The 17,470-nt window shown below is 37.8% G+C and overlaps 1 protein-coding gene across 2 annotated transcripts in view; it reads left to right on the top strand.

The window, feature by feature from the left end:
* exoc4 (exocyst complex component 4) overlaps window positions 1-17,470 on the top strand; it is a 236,622-nt gene that overhangs the window by 27,904 nt on the left and 191,248 nt on the right. For both annotated transcript variants that reach the window (XM_049474996.1, XM_049474995.1), the window contains exons 6-7: window positions 6,080-6,317; window positions 14,767-14,941. In XM_049474996.1, coding sequence (XP_049330953.1) covers window positions 6,080-6,317; window positions 14,767-14,941 — 413 coding nt within the window. The remainder of the gene's footprint in view (window positions 1-6,079; window positions 6,318-14,766; window positions 14,942-17,470) is intronic.

The raw sequence follows: 17,470 nt of genomic DNA, 5'->3' as shown, positions 1-17,470 counted from the left end.
CTATAATACTATATATCATCTGTATCGGGTTCTTTTTTTAGTTTTCTTCATTTTCTCCCCAATTTACAAGGCGAATTACCCAAACCACTCATTAGGACCCAACACCAGGAGGGTGAAGACTAGCACACGCCTCCTCCAACAATTGTGAAGTTAGACTCCTCCTCTTTTCGAACTGCTGCTGATGCTGTAGCATTTCCGAGTAGCATCACAGCGCTAACGCTCGGAGGAAAGCGCAGCGACTCGGTTCTGATACAACAGCTCACAGACGCAGCCTTGTGCTGATCCACATCACCCTAGGCGTGATGAAGGGAAAGAGCGCCATCTACTGTACCCACCCAGAAAGAGAGCAAGACCAATTAAACAGACTAGCCCCAAATGTCTGATGTAACACTAGAAAAAGGGGTGCTCCACTGTTTAGGCGGTTTAATTTAGTGCTAATGAAAACATTAGTGCAGCTTGTGCTGTGGTTATTATGTCCATTAACATGCCATTAGAAGTTTTAGAGCATACGCTACTAAAACCACTTGTTGAAAGCTGAAAATGTCTTGTTAAAAAACTTATGTACAGTTTGGACACCTTAAATTCAGTGTTTTTTCGTTATTTTGAAAGGTTCTGCATTGTAGGTTAATACTGAAGTCATATAAACTAGGATTAGAGCATCACAGCGCTAACGCTCGGAGGAAAGCACAGCGACTCGGTTCTGAGACATCAGCTCACAGATGCAGCCTTGTGCTGATCCACATCACCCTTTGGAGTGATGAGGGGAAAGAGCACCATCTACTGTACCCGCCCAAAAAGAGAAATACCAGTGTTTGTTCATTATTTTAAAAGGTTCTGCATTGTAGGTTAATACTGAAGTCATATAAACTAGGATTAGAGCATCACAGCGCTAACGCTCGGAGGAAAGCGCAGCTACTCGGTTCCGATACAACAGCTCACAGACGCAGCCTTGTGCTGATCCACATCACCCTTTGGAGTGATGAGGGTAAAGAGCGCCATCTAGTGTTCCCACCCAGGCTAGCCCCAAATGTCTGATGTAACACTAGAAAAAGGGGTGCTCCACTATTTAGGCGGTTTAATCCAGTGCTAATGAAAACATTAGCACAGCTTGTGCCAGAGTTATTATGTCCATTAACATGCCATTAGAAGTTTTAGAGCACACGCTACTAAAATGCACGCTTTTATGCACGCCTGTATGTATCACTGAAAGCGTTTTCCATTTGTCCAAACACATTTGCACACTTAACATACTTCCATATGCATGCATGCATGCTCAAACCCCCTCCTCCTTTATTCCTCCACATCTATAATCATGATACCGTCATATCATGTTCCAATAAGAGAGATAACGACTGTCGAGCAGCTCCGCTCTTCCATTATTAATCACGGCGAGCTGTCAGCGCAGTGGGGGCGAAGGCCTCGTTAGCCCTGCACTCCAGTGTGGGTTCGGCTCCTCTGGGGAACCCTGCTGGTGTTATCGGCTCCTCCATCCCACCCACTGACGTCCGCTTCCCCTACATCTGCTGTCCCACGGCTCTCAGCTCAAACACCAGCTCAATTACACACACAATTATTAAAATGCACATTCTCTGCCGAGTTATTAAACAATTATCTTTGCTTCCATTATTCAGTGCAGCTCAAGCCGCCGCTTTGACCCTGAACTTTTGCCAACTGCAGCTCACAGAGTCTTCTTTCTGTTTTTTTTTTTGTTGTTGTGGTTACTTTTAATTCATTTATTTTGTGTAGAGTTGCGGCAGGACCTGCAGTAATTCTGGCTTTAATTGTTTTATTTAAAGCAGAAAGGCCAGAATTTACATACCATATTTTACGGGCTATAAGGAGCACAGGATTATAAGGCTCACTGTCAATTAGAGGTGGGCGATATGGCCCTAAAATAATATCACAATATATTTCATGGTATTTATGCGATAATAATACTCTAAGTGATATGACAAAATACTGAATTTTTTTTTTTTATATTTTTATATATTTATATTTTATTTTCAAGAATACACCACTCTAACAAAATGAAAATTAAATGTTATTATTGCATACAATATGATATGGCACGCCCACTAACTACAAGAATTGTATCATTATATATGATTATATATCAGATTAAATCTCTCCATATATCCAGGATTAAAGTAAAATAAATGATACTGGGCAGATATAATCTGTCTCTAGTAGATATATAATGAGAAATGAGAATAGTGTACATTTTTCTTTTGCTAAAAACAGTAAAAAAAAAAAAAAAAAAAAAAAAAAATGTTGTACCCTGATGTGATAATTAGGGGTGGATGATATGGCACCTACTATTAATTAACAACTGTTTCTGGTCTATTGTTTAATACATAAGATGCACAAAATTGTAAGGCGCATTTTTAGCGACAATAGTAAGGGACAGGGGTGTCTCCATGTTTCCCTTTTAAATTCAGCAGGTCTCAAAACTGTAATTCTTAAAAAAACTATTTATTTTAAAGTCAAACGAGTGCTGGATGTTAATCTACACAGATTTCTCTCCTAAAAATGTTTTACTTCGGTGAGTACAGCGCTTCTGTTTACTCATAGTAAGATTAGAATTCCAATATTTTCAACATTACTGTTAGCAGCAGCGCTTAGCGCTAGAAAATGCCACCTGATAGCGCTACACTAAGAAACCCTGAGTGTTCCGGTTAGCCAGGAAGCTATCAGCTAGTGGTTTGTCCCACATAGCTTGTTTTAACATGGCAAACATGCAGACTACAGTTTAACATATTCTCCTCTGAATGACGAAAGAGCTAGCGCTGAGGTTAGCTGCTAATGCTAACACTGCTCCAGCCTTAGTGCTGGAGAAATTTTACAAAAAACTCACCCTTATAACTCTGTACTTCAGTGGATTGGCTTTACTGCTCCTTAATACCTGATAGCTAGAATTCAAACATAAGGTGCATCAGATGATAATGTTCACTATTGCTTTTTGGGAAAATTAAAGGATTTTAAATGTGATTTATAGTCCAAAAATACAGTAATTTAGTGCATTTAAAGTCAGAATTGGTCTCGTATTTGGATAGTTTTGCCTTCTTTTCCACTTCTTTTCTTTTCCACAATTAGAGATGTGGGAAAGACATCAAACTAGGAATTGAAAGCATGTGAGTTGATGCAGCAACCAAAACAAACAATCTTTAGATTTTTTTTTCTTTTCTTCAAAGTATCCTGCTGTGCCTTGGTGCAGCTTTATACACTGTTGGTCTTCTCTCTAACAGCTTCATTAGTAGATTCCTGAGATAGTTTTCCACATGTCCTAAGCTTTGATCTTGGAACCAGTTATTGAAAGCTGAAAATGTCGTGATAAAAAAACATATGTACAGTTTGGACACCTTAAATATAGAGTTTTATTTAAATATAGAGTTTTTATTATTATTATTTTAAAAGGTTTTGCATTGTAGAGTAATACTGAAATCTTATAACTTATGAAGAAAAACACATTACATTAGACACAGTTTGCATTAGAGTAGGCAGCAGGCTCGGAGGAAAGCGCAGCGACCCGGTTCTGATACACCAGCTCACAGATGCAGCCTCAAGCTGATCCACATCACCCTTTGGAGTGATGAGGGAAAAGAGCGGCATCTACTCACATCTACCCACCCAGAGTGAGTGAGTGAGTGAGTGAGTGAGTGAGTGAGTGAGAGAGTGAGAGAGTGAGAGAATGAGAGAGTGAGAGAGTGAGAGAGTGAGAGAGTGAGAGAGTGAGAGAGAGAGAGAGAAAGGCCAATTGTGCTCTCTCAGGGCTCCGGCAGCTGATGACCGCAAGCTGCATGACTGGAATTCGAACCAGCATCTCCCAATCATAGTGGAAGTGCTTTAGACCGCTGGAGCACTCGGCGCACAGAGTATAACTTTTGAACAACTTTCGAATAACTTTTAATCTGTAAGGAACAGCTGGTGCTCAGCATTAAAAACCTAAAAAACAACAGTTGGGGATCATCCAAATTATTTCCTCTCTCTCTCTTTTTCTTTTTCTTTCTCTTTCTCTCTCTCTTTCCCTCTCTCCATGTCCATCCATCAGCGATTGCACTTTAGCTGATTACTTCTCCTTTAATTGTCTCTTTGTAAAGGGGGATTTGCTAAAGCAGGTAGAAACGCCTCTGATTCGCACCCAGGGCAAAAGTAATTCTTGTGCTAACTGCACATTTCCCCACGTTACATGAAAAGCGTGCAATTACGGCTGTTGGCGGTACTTCAAGTGTAATAGGATGGTGCCACCAAAAGTGTTTTCTCTCTGGCGCAGAGGACTCTTCCTTTTGTCACCCACTATTTTGTTTAATGGCCTCAGTGCACCTCATTTGTTGGTGATAATTGTAGTAATTATTGTGCGAAGTACAGTGCAAAGTCCATTAACTTGCCATAAACATTCATTGGATTGAGTGGAATTAACAGAGACATGGGATAAAAATTAGAACAACACTCTACTGTCACTCTGAATGCGACCAGGGAAACGAGGTGCAGCTCTGGAGTTCGCTGTGTGCTGTGGAGTTACAGGAATCGAGAGAAAGAGAGAGAAAAGATTATGAATCGTTTCTAAGTTTCTAACTTGTGCATTTAGCTGCAGTCATTTTGAGGCACCGGTGGTTTTTATGTAGTTAGAGTTTATGTGATTTAACTACATGCATCGCTCTTTTCGCTTAATGAAGTATGTGTATACTATAAGGCGCACTATAAATTAACGTCTGTTTTCATATATATCTTAAGAGACACTATAAGGAACTTCTAATTCAGCAGGTCTCGCTTCTGGGTGGTGATGAGGGTTGCTAACTAAGCTAATTAAAGCTAAGCTAAGTAAACAAAACTGTATAAAAAGGAAAAAAAGGAAAAACAAGCGCTGGATCTTAATGTACACAGATTTCTCTGCTGAAAACTGTTTATTTGGGTGAGTAAAGTGCCCATAGCTAATAGCTAATCTATTGTAAAAACAAAAGTATTGGAACAGTGAGGTCAATCCCTTTATTCCTGCTCTAGACTGAAACCATTTGGGTTTGACATTAAAAAATAAATATGAGACAAAAAAAAAAATCTACATTTTCAGCTTTTACTTCCATCTGGATCTGATGCACAGTACTTAATACACCAGTGATGACTTTCCTCTTCAGCTTCTCCTTCAGCTTAGATTACCGATTTTTTAAGCAATAAGGCTGGAATATTAGCATTAGCATTAGCATTAGCATTAGCTAATGCCATCCAACAGGGCTACACTGAGAAACCGTGAGTGTTCCAGTAAGCCAGGGCGATATTAGCTAGCTGTTCGTCCCACGTAGCTTGTTTTAAAAGTGGCAAACACGCAGATCACAGTCTGATATATACTCACCTCTGAATGCACTTGCTATCATATCCTAGGTGGTTGCTAAGGTGTTGCAGGGCACTTGCTGTGGTATTCCAGGTGGTTGTTAAGTGGTTGCTTGGCAGTTGCTACTTTTAAATGGATTCCTATAGAGTCGAAAAATGTCAGCTTGGGTTGTTAGGCAGTTGCTATCATTTCTGATGTGGTTGTTGAGGTTTTGCTAGGTAGTTTCTATGATATCCCAGGTGGTTTCTGAAGTGGCGTTAAGTAGAAGCTAATTGGTTGCTAACATATCTGAGGTGATTGATAAGGTGTTGCTAAGTGGTGGCTTAGCAGTTGTTATATCCTTGGTGGTTACTAAAGTGTTGCTCTGCAGTTACTGTGGTATTCCAGGTGGTTGTTAAGGTGTTATTAAGTGGTTGCTAGGCAGTTGCTATTTTTAAATGGATTCGTATGGGAAGAATCCGAGCCGAAAAATGTCGGCTTGGGTTGCTAGGCAACTTAAATAATAATAATAAGTAAAAAATCTTAGTTTAAAATAGTTTTTATAGCCTGTACCCTAACACTCTAAAATGGGTATATATATATATTGAATTCTTTCGAACATATTTAGACTTTTTTTTTTTTTTTTGTAAATATTGAAAATTATACCCCTGTCTGGAACTGTATGTAATGGATTATGGCTGTAAGACATGCTGACACACTGTAAACTGTTCCAGATTTCTCACTATAGTATATGTGTGTTTGTCTGTTTGTCTGTAGTTCGAGATCTTCCAGAGGTGAAGGAGGATTTGGACGTGGACCCAGAAGAGAACAGTGCTGGGTTTATGGGAATACTCATTAAGGCTTTGGCCAAACTCAAGAAGATACCCGAGACCATCAATGCCATCATGGAGCGCCTGGAGCCAGAACTCAAACAAATCCTGAAGAGATCCACCACCCAGATCGCAGATCATGCTTACCAGAGAGGAGAAAACCTGGCCCAGGACAATCAGCCGAGGTAAGGAAGAGCTTGGCTGTTGAGCTATTGTAAAAACAAAAGTATTGGATCAGTGAGGCTTACTCACTTTATTTATACTCTAGACTGAAACCATTTGGGTTTGACATTAAAAGAACTCAACATTCTTTAGCTTTTTCTTCCATCTGCATCTGATACACAGTACTTAATACACCAGTGATGACTTTCTGGTTGTCATGTTACTGGTTACTACTATAACTATAAATGCTCATTTTGCACAGATAAAACCCAAATCTGAAACACAATCGTTCAGACATTCAGCACTATTCATTTATTGTTTGAAAAATGTCAGCTTGGGTTGTTAGACAGTTGCTATCATTTCTGAGGTAGTTGCCAAGGTTTTGCTAGGCAGTTTCCATGATATCCCAGGTTAACATATCTGATGTGGTTGTTTAGGTGTTGCTAAGTGGTGGCTTAGCAGTTACTATAATATCCTTGGTGGTTGCTAGGGTGTTGCTCGGCAGTTGCTGTGGTATTCCAGGTGGTTGTTAGGGTATTGGTTGCTAGGCAGTTGAAACTTTTGAATAGATTCCTATGGTAAGGATATTCATACCTAGACTGAAACCATTTGGTTTTGACAATAAAAAATAAATATGAGACAAAAAAAAAAAAAAATTCAGCTTTTACTTCCGTCTGCATCTGATACACAGGACTTAATACACCAGTGATGACTTTCCTTTTCAGGACATTACAAACAGTTGTGCTGACTACAGCAATTGCTAGTTTTTCACCCATAGACTCTTAGTTCTCTGGTTTTCATGTTATTGGTTACTACTGTAACTATATATATACTATATACTATATATATATACTGTAACTATGCAATATAATCAAGAGGAAGCTGGATGATCACAAGCCATCAAACCACCAAACTGAACTGCTTGAATTTTTGCTCCAGGAGTAAAGCAGCATAAAGTTATCCAAAAGCAGTGTGTAAGACTGGTGGAGGAGAACATGATGCCAAGATGCATGAAAACTGTAATTAAAAGCCAACCAGGGTTATTCCTCCAAATATTGATTTCTGAACTCTTAAAACTGAATATGAATATGAATTTTTTTTTTTTTTTTTTTGCATTATTTGAGGTCTGAAAGCTCTGCGTGTTTTTTATTTATTATTTCAGTCATTTCTCATTTTCTGTAAATAAATGCTCTAAATTGCAATATTTTTATTTGGAATTTGGTAGAAATGCTGACTGTAGTTTATAGAATAAAACAGCAATGTTCTTTTTACTCAAATATAAACCTATAAATAGCAAAACCAGAGAAACAGCATGCCGATCCTTATCTGTGGTCTGTTTTTGTATTTGAGTTTTCTGTTAAATAAACCTTGTTCAAGATCCAGAGCCAGAAAGCCTTTGGCTCAGTTATATCTTATAGTATTATTATCTGAGTCGAGATGCTAGCTGAGATATTGAAATAATTCATCTAAATTCTCAGCTATTCGTACAGCCTGGCTGTGCACTGAGAAACAGACACGTTCATCTGTTTCCTTTCCCCTGAAAGTGCACTTAGACTTGTAATTTAAATCGTACATCAAACATGCGATCATTATCCTACAGCCGTTTTAAGCATCTGAAATGAGTATTGATGACTCTCTCGATCTTCTCCTCCTCCTTCAAGCGTGTGATTACCTGCCATGTCTACTGTATAAAACCTGTTTCAGGGCATGTTTGTGTTTTTTTTTCCCCTTTTACTCTTGTTTTCCCGTTAAGCCTCGTGGGATCAATGCTTGCTGTTATCATATCTTATTTGTAATTCCCTCATTTAGAGAAATATATAATCCATAAAACTACCCCAGCCTGCATTTTCTTAAGCGTCTAAGAGTTGGAGAGGAAAAACAAAAGCAGTGGGAGAAAAAGGGAGATAATGATGACACTTAAGAGAGCACTTACCCAGGGTGAAATGAACTCAACTCTGTCCAATCGCTGTTCTTCTCTCGCCTTTCTCTGGATTATGATACTCTCGCTCGGCTCGTGTGATGAGTATCATTACTCCAAATGGAATATCTGCAAAGTCGTTTGGGATATTTTATAGTTATATAGTTGGGTTGTTTATCTATTTGTTTATTTCATTGTTTTGGCAGTGATTTGAATTATTTCGGGTGAACACCACATCATCTAAACACGTTTATTGTATTGCCGTATTTCTCAATATGTAGGAACGAATGTCCAGAGAGATACCAGATAATTCCTCAAAAAAGTCCAAAAACACATATATAAAGCCATTTTCATTGGTTTTAATGGTTCTCATGGTCTTCAGGTGTACAGCAGTGCATATTTTATGTAGTTTATTTTTATTTTTTTTAGAATTTGGAGAGTTTTAGTGTCGAACATGATACAAGCTGAGTGTGACTGCAAACAATCAGTTCTTAAAGTTGATGCATTTGGAAGTAGAAAAGATGGTGTAAGAGTCCTATATGGTCCAAAGAAGGCTAGCCAGTAAAGCGACAGTGCTGTAGTCAAGTCCGCTAGAGCCGAGTCTGAGTCTAGGCCCAGATAAAACCCAAATCTGAAACACAATTGTTCAGACATTTAGCACTATTTATTTATACTTTGAATAATCAATGTATCAGGACACACCTGGGCAACAAAACAAAATGTTCCAATACTTTGGGTGGGTTCAGATAAAAGGTTATATACTTTAAAATGTATATCAGATCTAAATGTAGATACCTGGAAAGAAATATCAAAATATAGATCTTTTTTTATGTCAAACCCAAATATTTATAGTCTACAGCTGTTCCAATATATTTGAGGGGCACTGTATATATAATACAAACGATGAGTTTCTTTGATTTTACCAAATTGAAAAGCTTGGATTGGAATTTTTACATCATAAAAATTAAAAGAATATTTTTTAAATGGTCATTTTTTTGTTTTTATTCTTTTATAGACAGTATATTCGTAAGTAATAGATGAAAGCAAAATATTGCCTATAATTTGCTCTAAATTCAAAACTATCCTGTTAAATCATCAGGAATACTACTCACTTGCTGGATTAGGGTTGGGTGTTTATGAGCAGTGAACTAAAACCTACACACTGCTGGAGAGGAACACTTAGATCAGCTGGCCGGTCAACATTCTACTTCATTTGCTATGGTAAATTAAAGTAATATGAGACCAAAGAAAGCTGTAGTAGATTAACTGTGGCTTTAGATTTATGCACACAGCTCTCTAAACAGGGATCTTTTTCCTTTCGATCATAATGAACTCTAAAATCTGTTAGTTCCAGCATGCGTTCTTGAATATCTGCTGTTATGCTATGTGATGCTAAATGGCAATGGTTTATGGTTTCTTTTTTTATAGTTTATGGTGAGACCAGTCTTGAGGAATACAACACTATTAGCCACTTAGGATTTTGGAATTGCTTTTTAAAAGTTTTAAGAACCCTGGTTTTCCCCTACAGTCCAAAAACATGGATATTAGGTCAATTGAATACTTTAAATTACCTTCTCAGTGCTGGATGCAGTCCTTCAGGTGGACGGGTGTTTCCGGTTGAGAGTACACCATGTGTGATTGGCTGCCGCTTCTCCCTGCTCTGTGTTAAGTGCGTATAGAATGTAATTCTAAGCGTACTTGAGTGGCCGAAAGGCGCTATATAAGTAAAATTGTAAGTAATTAACAGTATACAATTATAATTCATACTGGAACAACACAGTTTTAATAAGACAACAAGTGATTCCTGAACCTGAACAGCAGTGTATGTATAGCGTACAATGTGTGAGAGCATGTGTGCTGTCAGTGTCCCAGAGATTATCCCAAAGATCATCCTGTATCTGTGGGAGACAGCTTTAACTGGCGCTCTGATGAATTCCTTCTGGCTGTCTGTGTAAAGATAAGGGTGCTTATGCTTGTCACTTTAAATGATCAGTCATTACTGTGTCAGAGGTTTTGAAGAAATTGGAGATCTTTGGAGAAATTGGCCCATCATTTCTGTGCTAAAATCAAAATCTCTTTTTATTCTAAGAAAGGAAATACGGGATATTCGCATTTGTTTTCTCAAGGTTTAACACCACAGCCTGGCATTTTAGCCCGTCGAGGCATTAAAGGTTAGATTTGTTTTCTGGTTTGTTTTCAATTTTCCAGATTTGATTAATAATATTTGTATTCAGATGGTCTCCGAGAGAGCCAGGGAGATCGTTCTGCAAGGCTAATTTAATAAATTCCTGAGATGAAATGGTCACCTTCATTTTGTCTATCAGAAACTCAAATTATTTAAGTAATTGAGCATTAAATTAAAGAGTCAAGTCATGTTCAAGGGCCAATAATGCACTGTATGCATGGCTTACAGATGACCATGAGAATTTGGACAAATTAAAAACATTTTACAATGGTGCACCAGTATTATTTATTATATTAGACAGAGTATCATCAGTTTTCATCAGAGAAGAAATTAAATTACAGAAGATGTTGGTGCTTGGATGTGTATGAACCCTTTAGCTTTTATTATATGTCTATAAACAGAGAACCAAATCAAACAATTAACACAAACATATAAGACTTATGTTATATTTTTCACACTATAATGCACACTTAAATCATTAAAATTTCCCAAAAACCATCAGTGCACCTTATAATCCGGTGCTTCTTATGTATGAATTTTACCAGTCAGGTTAAGATTAAGGAGCAGTAAAGTCATTCCACTGAAGTACAGAGTTATAATGGTGAGTTTTCAGTGAAGTTTCTCCAGCACTAAGGCTGGGTGCAGCAGCATTAGCATTAGCCGCTAACCACGCTAGGCGCTAGCTCTTTCTGCCGTTCAAAGGTAGGTATATCGGACCGTAGTCTGGTATCGCCCTGGCTTACCGGAACACTCAGGGTTTCTCAGTGTAGTGCTGTTGCTCGGCATTTACTAGCTCTAACCGAGGCTAGTGGTTGGCTGCTAATGCTAATGCTAATGCTGCTGCACCCAGCCTTAGTGGAAATCTGGAAATCTAAGCTTACTGTAAGTAAACAGAAGCACATGGCAACACCCCTGTTCCTTACTAGTGTTGCATACTGCACATTATAATATGGTGTACCATATAGTCCGAAAAATACGGTAGATATATATGCAAATGTAAGAAGTATGTGAATCTTATTAGACTTGACATTAAGAGTCAGTTGTTTTTTTTAGGTAACAGGATGATATTAAATCTCACAACACATGTTTGTGGAAGTGGATCATGGATTGAACTAATGAGGTTTCTGAAGACTTCAGATGGAGAGTTTTAATGTAAAAATAAATGTGTTATGTTCATAGAATTGAAAATAATACAGTTCTGCATAAAAAGCTTATCCCATCTGTGAAACATGGTGGTGGTAGTATTATGGTTTGGGCCTGTTTTGCTGCATCTGGGGCAGGCTGGCTTTCCATCATTCAAAGAAGAATTAATTTTACCATCACAAACTTTCTGAAACTCAAGAGAATGTGGATTAGGCTGCAGATAAGTCCCATAATTCAATAGAAATACTGTTAATGAGAGGAAACCCACCAACATAACAGAGCTGAAGCTAATTTGTAGGCAGGATCAATAAAATATCTAATAAAAAATTACTGAAAACAAATTATAGAGCATTTTAAAGGATTTAAATACTATAAACATTACTTTTAAAACAGTCCATGGTGCCCCTAAGTAAGCACATTAAATATTTTAATTATATAAAATACACTAATGGTCAGAAGTTTTAGAGCACCCCCTTTTTTCCCATTATTATTATTTTTTGCCATTTTAGACCTTCAGTTCAAGTCAATAACGGAAAATGGTACAAAATCCAGTGTACAAAATGTTGTGCCTTTATGGAAAACAGAAGAATTAAAAACTTAAAGTAGTTTTAGGATTGTTAAAAGAAAATAAACTGAGCTTTGGACATTTTTTCTTATGTATTAAAAAAAAATAATAATTTCTAAAGCCTTCTTTGTCTGCACTTTCATCATCATAATAAGTAGAAAAAGACACAGATAAAACACAAAGAGAACTCTGTAACTATTAAAAGTAGAAGTTCTTTTCTTAAGAGAAATAACAGATGAAGCCAGAGAGCGGTAATTACTGTTTTTTTACACCTTAAAAAGACTCTAAGAATTTGTAGAGACACTGCTAGAGGAAGAGTCACGTCTGGCTGACCCACATGGAAACAGCAGCTTTAGCTTTTAGCTCAGATTAACATTGGGCCATACAGCACAAATACACTATTGTACTAATATACAATATTGCGGTGTTCTTAAACTTTTGACCGATAGTGTATATCTGTGTTTTTTTTTTTATGTTTAATGCTGTTAATCGGTCTTGTGTGAGGAAGTGGAGGGAGTGTGGCTGTAAGGGAGTAATAAGCTCTCCTTTGGAAAAATGAGAGTCATTCCTGTGTGTAGTTCTGTGTGTCTCTGGCAGCTTTACAGCAGTTAAGGTAGGGGACTGTTGCTATGGAAACCTCAACATGGATGAGAAGGCATCCTTGTGTGCTGCTCAAGAAGGAGTGTGTCGCAGATATATGCCAGAAACAACTGACAGGAAATTACCAGAATTACAGTCCTGCTTACTGTAATAGTTTTTAAAAGTAGTTTTGCAGGACTGCAGAGTGTTGCAGTGGTTTAAACGTTGGATTAGACATTCGCGAGTTTGTTAGTGGAAAGTGTACCTTATGTATTTTGAATTCTACCAGTCAGGTATTAAGGAGCAGAAGAACAGAGTTATTAGAGTGAGTTTTCAGTGAAGTTTCTCCAGCACTAAGGCTGGGTGCAGCAGCATTAGCATTAGCATTAGCCGCTAACCACAGCACTAGCTCTTTCGCTGTTCAGAGGCGAGTATATCTGACTGTAGTCTGCGTGTTTGCCCAGTTAAGGTGCACCGGTGCGGTTAGCAGCTAATGCTAATGCTGCTGCACCCAGCCTTAGTGCTGGATTTTAAGTGTGCCTTATAGTCTTATATAGAAAAAATGCTGCTTTTTTTCATACTCTGAAAAATATTGCCTTTTATGTATGTTTTATTTTATTTAGTTGTTATTTAAAACTTAAGGTTAAGGTACACACATTATACTTTTAAGTAGATTTTTTTTAAACCATTACTTTAACACTTTTACCTAAAGAGTAAAAAGCTTGAGTTGATACTTCAACTTCTACAGAAGTATTTTATGAAACCCTAGTATCTATACTACTACCTACAGAGTAATGAATATGAATAGGAATACTTTTGACCCTTTGCTGCATAGCAAAGTGCAAAATTGTGATATGTGATAAAGAAGTCATGTTTAATGTCTTGTATCAGATGGTTTTACATTTACTGATTTTTGCAAAATATATATGTCAGCTCTGGAAAAAAAATAAGAGATCACTTCAGTTTCTGAATCAGTTTCTCTGATTTTGCTATTTATAGGTTTATGTTTGAGGAAAATGAACAATGTTGTTTTATTCTATAAACTACAGACATTTCTTCCTTATTCCAAATAAAAATGTTGCCATTTAGAGCATTTATTTACAGAAAATGGGGAAAAGATGCAGAGCTTTCAGATCTCAAATAATGCAAAGAAAACAAGTTTATATTTAAAAAGTGTTAAGAGTTTAGAAATCAATAATCACAGTTTTTTTCATGCATCTTGGTATCATGTTCTTCTCCTCCACCAGTCTTACACATTGCTTTTGGATAACTTTATGCTGCTTTACTCCTGGTGCAAAAAAATAATACAAAATCAGCAACGCAGTTCAGTTTGGTGGTTTGATGGCTTGTGATCATCCATCTTCCTCTTGATTATATTCCAGAGGTTTTCAATTTGGTAAAATCAAAGAAACTCATCACTATTTGTCTGCAAGATCAGCACCAGTACCAGCATATCTTCTGAAAACACTCAGGATGTGCAGAATAAACACAATCTAATCCGTTTTATCTCTCTAGTGCCAAACTAATCACTAAACCGTATCAATCATGCTGATGTTCCATTTTCATCTCGTTCCATCTCTGGGGTTCGTTGACATCATGCTGGTGTAAGGCAGCCATGGCTGGCTCCAGCCGGGCTCTACCTCAGCCAAGGCTTTTCTCTGCCTCCTTATCCAGCAGAGGCAGCTTTCTGGAATAGGAGAAGTCCAGAAGTGTCCCAGCATCCCAGCGAACAAAAACCTCAGACAGATGTTAGTCCTCCTAGTGGACCGTGAGAGTTTGACAGATGCTGCTAATTGTTGTTTGCGAACAGCTGCCGTATCTCAGCAGGGAGAGGCTGTCAGCACCCTACTGTTTCTGTGTTTATTATAAAACAAGTTGTGGGGGTCTTTCGGTGAAGTTTAGGGGTCTCTAAAGCTTTATTTCAGCAGACGATGGGCAGCGGTGTAGCTGAAGCAGAATCCTGCTGATAAAGACGAGCGATCATGGGAGGGAGGTCATTGTGCTGTTTGACTTGTTCTCTTAATCATATATTTTCTCTCCATCTCTCTCTCCATCTTTCTCTCTCTCTGCTGCCATCCTCAGGCTGCTGCTGGAACTTCTGGAGCTGCTGTTTGACAAGTTCAATGCTGTGGCGACGGCTCACAGCATCGTCCTCAACCACCTGCAGCAGATTGTGGTGTCTCCCAACGGAGCGCAGCAGGGCATCAAACTGTACGAGCAGGCCGACGTCTCCGCCAAGATCCAGACTGTGCTGCAGGTCAGCTTTACTGATCTGATTTACATAAACACACACATTTATACACACACACACACACACACTGTTACAAAGCACGCATCTAATAAATCTATTGTTTGGATCAAATGCAAAAACTAAGACATCAGTACTCGCTGTTCTATATGCATAGCTTTTAATAATAACCTTCTTAATAATAATTATTAATAATGTTTTTACTTAACTTTTGAACTTTATATATTTCAGCAGCTTTAATATGTTCACTATACAAAATATGTATTATTAAATACATAGTAATTGAGCAAATGTATAAGAACATACTCTGTCACCCTGTGATCAATAGCCTGAAACGATCACTACCTGGAGCTACCACTGCCCCAAAAATAAAACAAAAATAATAATGATACTACTACTACTAATAACACTACTATTATTACTACTACCACTAATAATACTCGTACTGATGCTACTACTACTAATACCACTACTACTACTGATACTACTACTACTACTACTATTATTATTATTACTACTGATCATATTACTATTACTACCACTATCACTACTACTACTACTGCTATTTATACTACTGCTATTACTCTTATCACTACTATTACTACTACTACTACTACTGCTACTATTACTAATACTGCTACTTTCACTACTCATACTACTACTATAAATAATACTACTACTATTACTACTACTAATATTACTGATACTGCTACTATTAATACTACTACTACCGATACTACTACTACTACTACTACCTATACTGCTGCTACTGCTGTCATTACTACTCTTAATAATACTACTACTCTTCATACTACTACTTCTACTGATACTTCTACTACTAATACTACTGATACCACTACTCCTATTAATACTACTACTACTGATACTATTACTATTAATACTACTACTGCTGGTAGTACTCCTATTAATACTACTACTACTACTACTGATGCTTCTACTATTAATACTACTGATACCACTACTCCTATTAATACTACTACTGCTGATACTATTACTTTTAATTCTACTACTACTATTAATACTACTACTGCTGGTAGTACTCCTATTAATACTACTACTACTACTACTACTACTACTGATACTACTACTATTAATACTACTACCACTACTACTATTACTACTACTGTTAATACTGACAATACTTCTATTAATACTACTACTACTACTACTACTACTGATACTACTACTATTAATACTACTACTACTACTACTACTACTACTACTACTGATACTACTACTATTAATACTACTACCACTACTACTATTACTACTACTGTTAATACTGACAATACTTCTATTAATACTACTACTACTACTATTAATACTACTACTGCTGGTAGTACTCCTATTTATACTACTACTACTACTACTACTACTACTGATACTACTACTATTAATACTACTACTACTGAAAATACAGCTACTACTCGGAATAGTACCACTACTACTACTACTATTAATACTACTCAGTAGTAAAAATCACTCTTTTACTATCACTTTCAAATTTATAAAAGTCATAGTGGTTTGGAATCGACACTTGTGAACTTGTGTTCCTCTGAGTTGTTACTACATTAAAACGTCTATAGTTCTAATTCTTAAATTGGAGTGCTGGATGAATGAAAGTGGGATGTGGGAGTTGATAGGATGCCTCCTGTGTTTGGTATAATAGATAAATCAGGGGAGATTACTCCTCCTCTCGTGGCCAGTGCCGGGGACTACTTGAATGAAATTCACTTGGACAACTATCAAGATTAATTATAGCTGCAGTCAGTCAGCGGCGCAGGGATTAAACAGGGTGTAAGAGAGATGCTTTAGGTAAATGAAGCTACGCTACATTAGAAACCTGTCTGGAGGATCTGCTGGGTGCCGGACTGTGATTGTAGCAGGAGGGGTGGAGAGAGGTGGGGCTCGGTGTGCAGGTCTACTGAATACAACCCAACCCCACCCACCTCCAGCCCTGAAGGCCACAGGTATCCGGCGTACGCCGGGAGGACCGGAGAGGCGAGAGTGGGCTGAGCACGCCGGGGGAACCATGGCAACGGGCATCCAGACAGCATCATGCTGCGGTGTGGCAGGTTTTGCTGCATCCCGCAACAGTCTGCTGCAGTTTCCTGCAGACCAGCAGCAGCAGATCTTTGGACAATAAGATGATTGGTCAGTTTTAAAGCAAGCTGAAAGCTAAATGGCTTACAAAGCCTCTGATTTGCATAATCAGAATGCAAATGTATTATAAATCTGAATGTAAATTTAATATGGAGTGGGGCTCCTGGGTGAAAAAAGCTGTCTAAGCTTTTCTCCTTATCTTCTGGAGGTTACTGGTTTGGTGATGGTGATCCCACAACCATCTGTGGTCTAAAAAAACCCAGAAAGACCACAGAGCATAAATGACCTCACATATCGTCGCTGTCCTATGAAAAACACTTATCTCCATTTTTATCGATTTTTAGTTTACTACATAATTTGAACAGACAAACTGTCCCTTACACTGTGCCGAAATTTCTTGATGAACGGACCAAT

Source organism: Astyanax mexicanus, chromosome 2 (assembly GCF_023375975.1).
Source record: "Astyanax mexicanus isolate ESR-SI-001 chromosome 2, AstMex3_surface, whole genome shotgun sequence".
Classification (NCBI taxonomy): domain Eukaryota; kingdom Metazoa; phylum Chordata; class Actinopteri; order Characiformes; family Acestrorhamphidae; genus Astyanax; species Astyanax mexicanus.
This window is presented reverse-complemented; position numbering and strand designations above follow the sequence as displayed.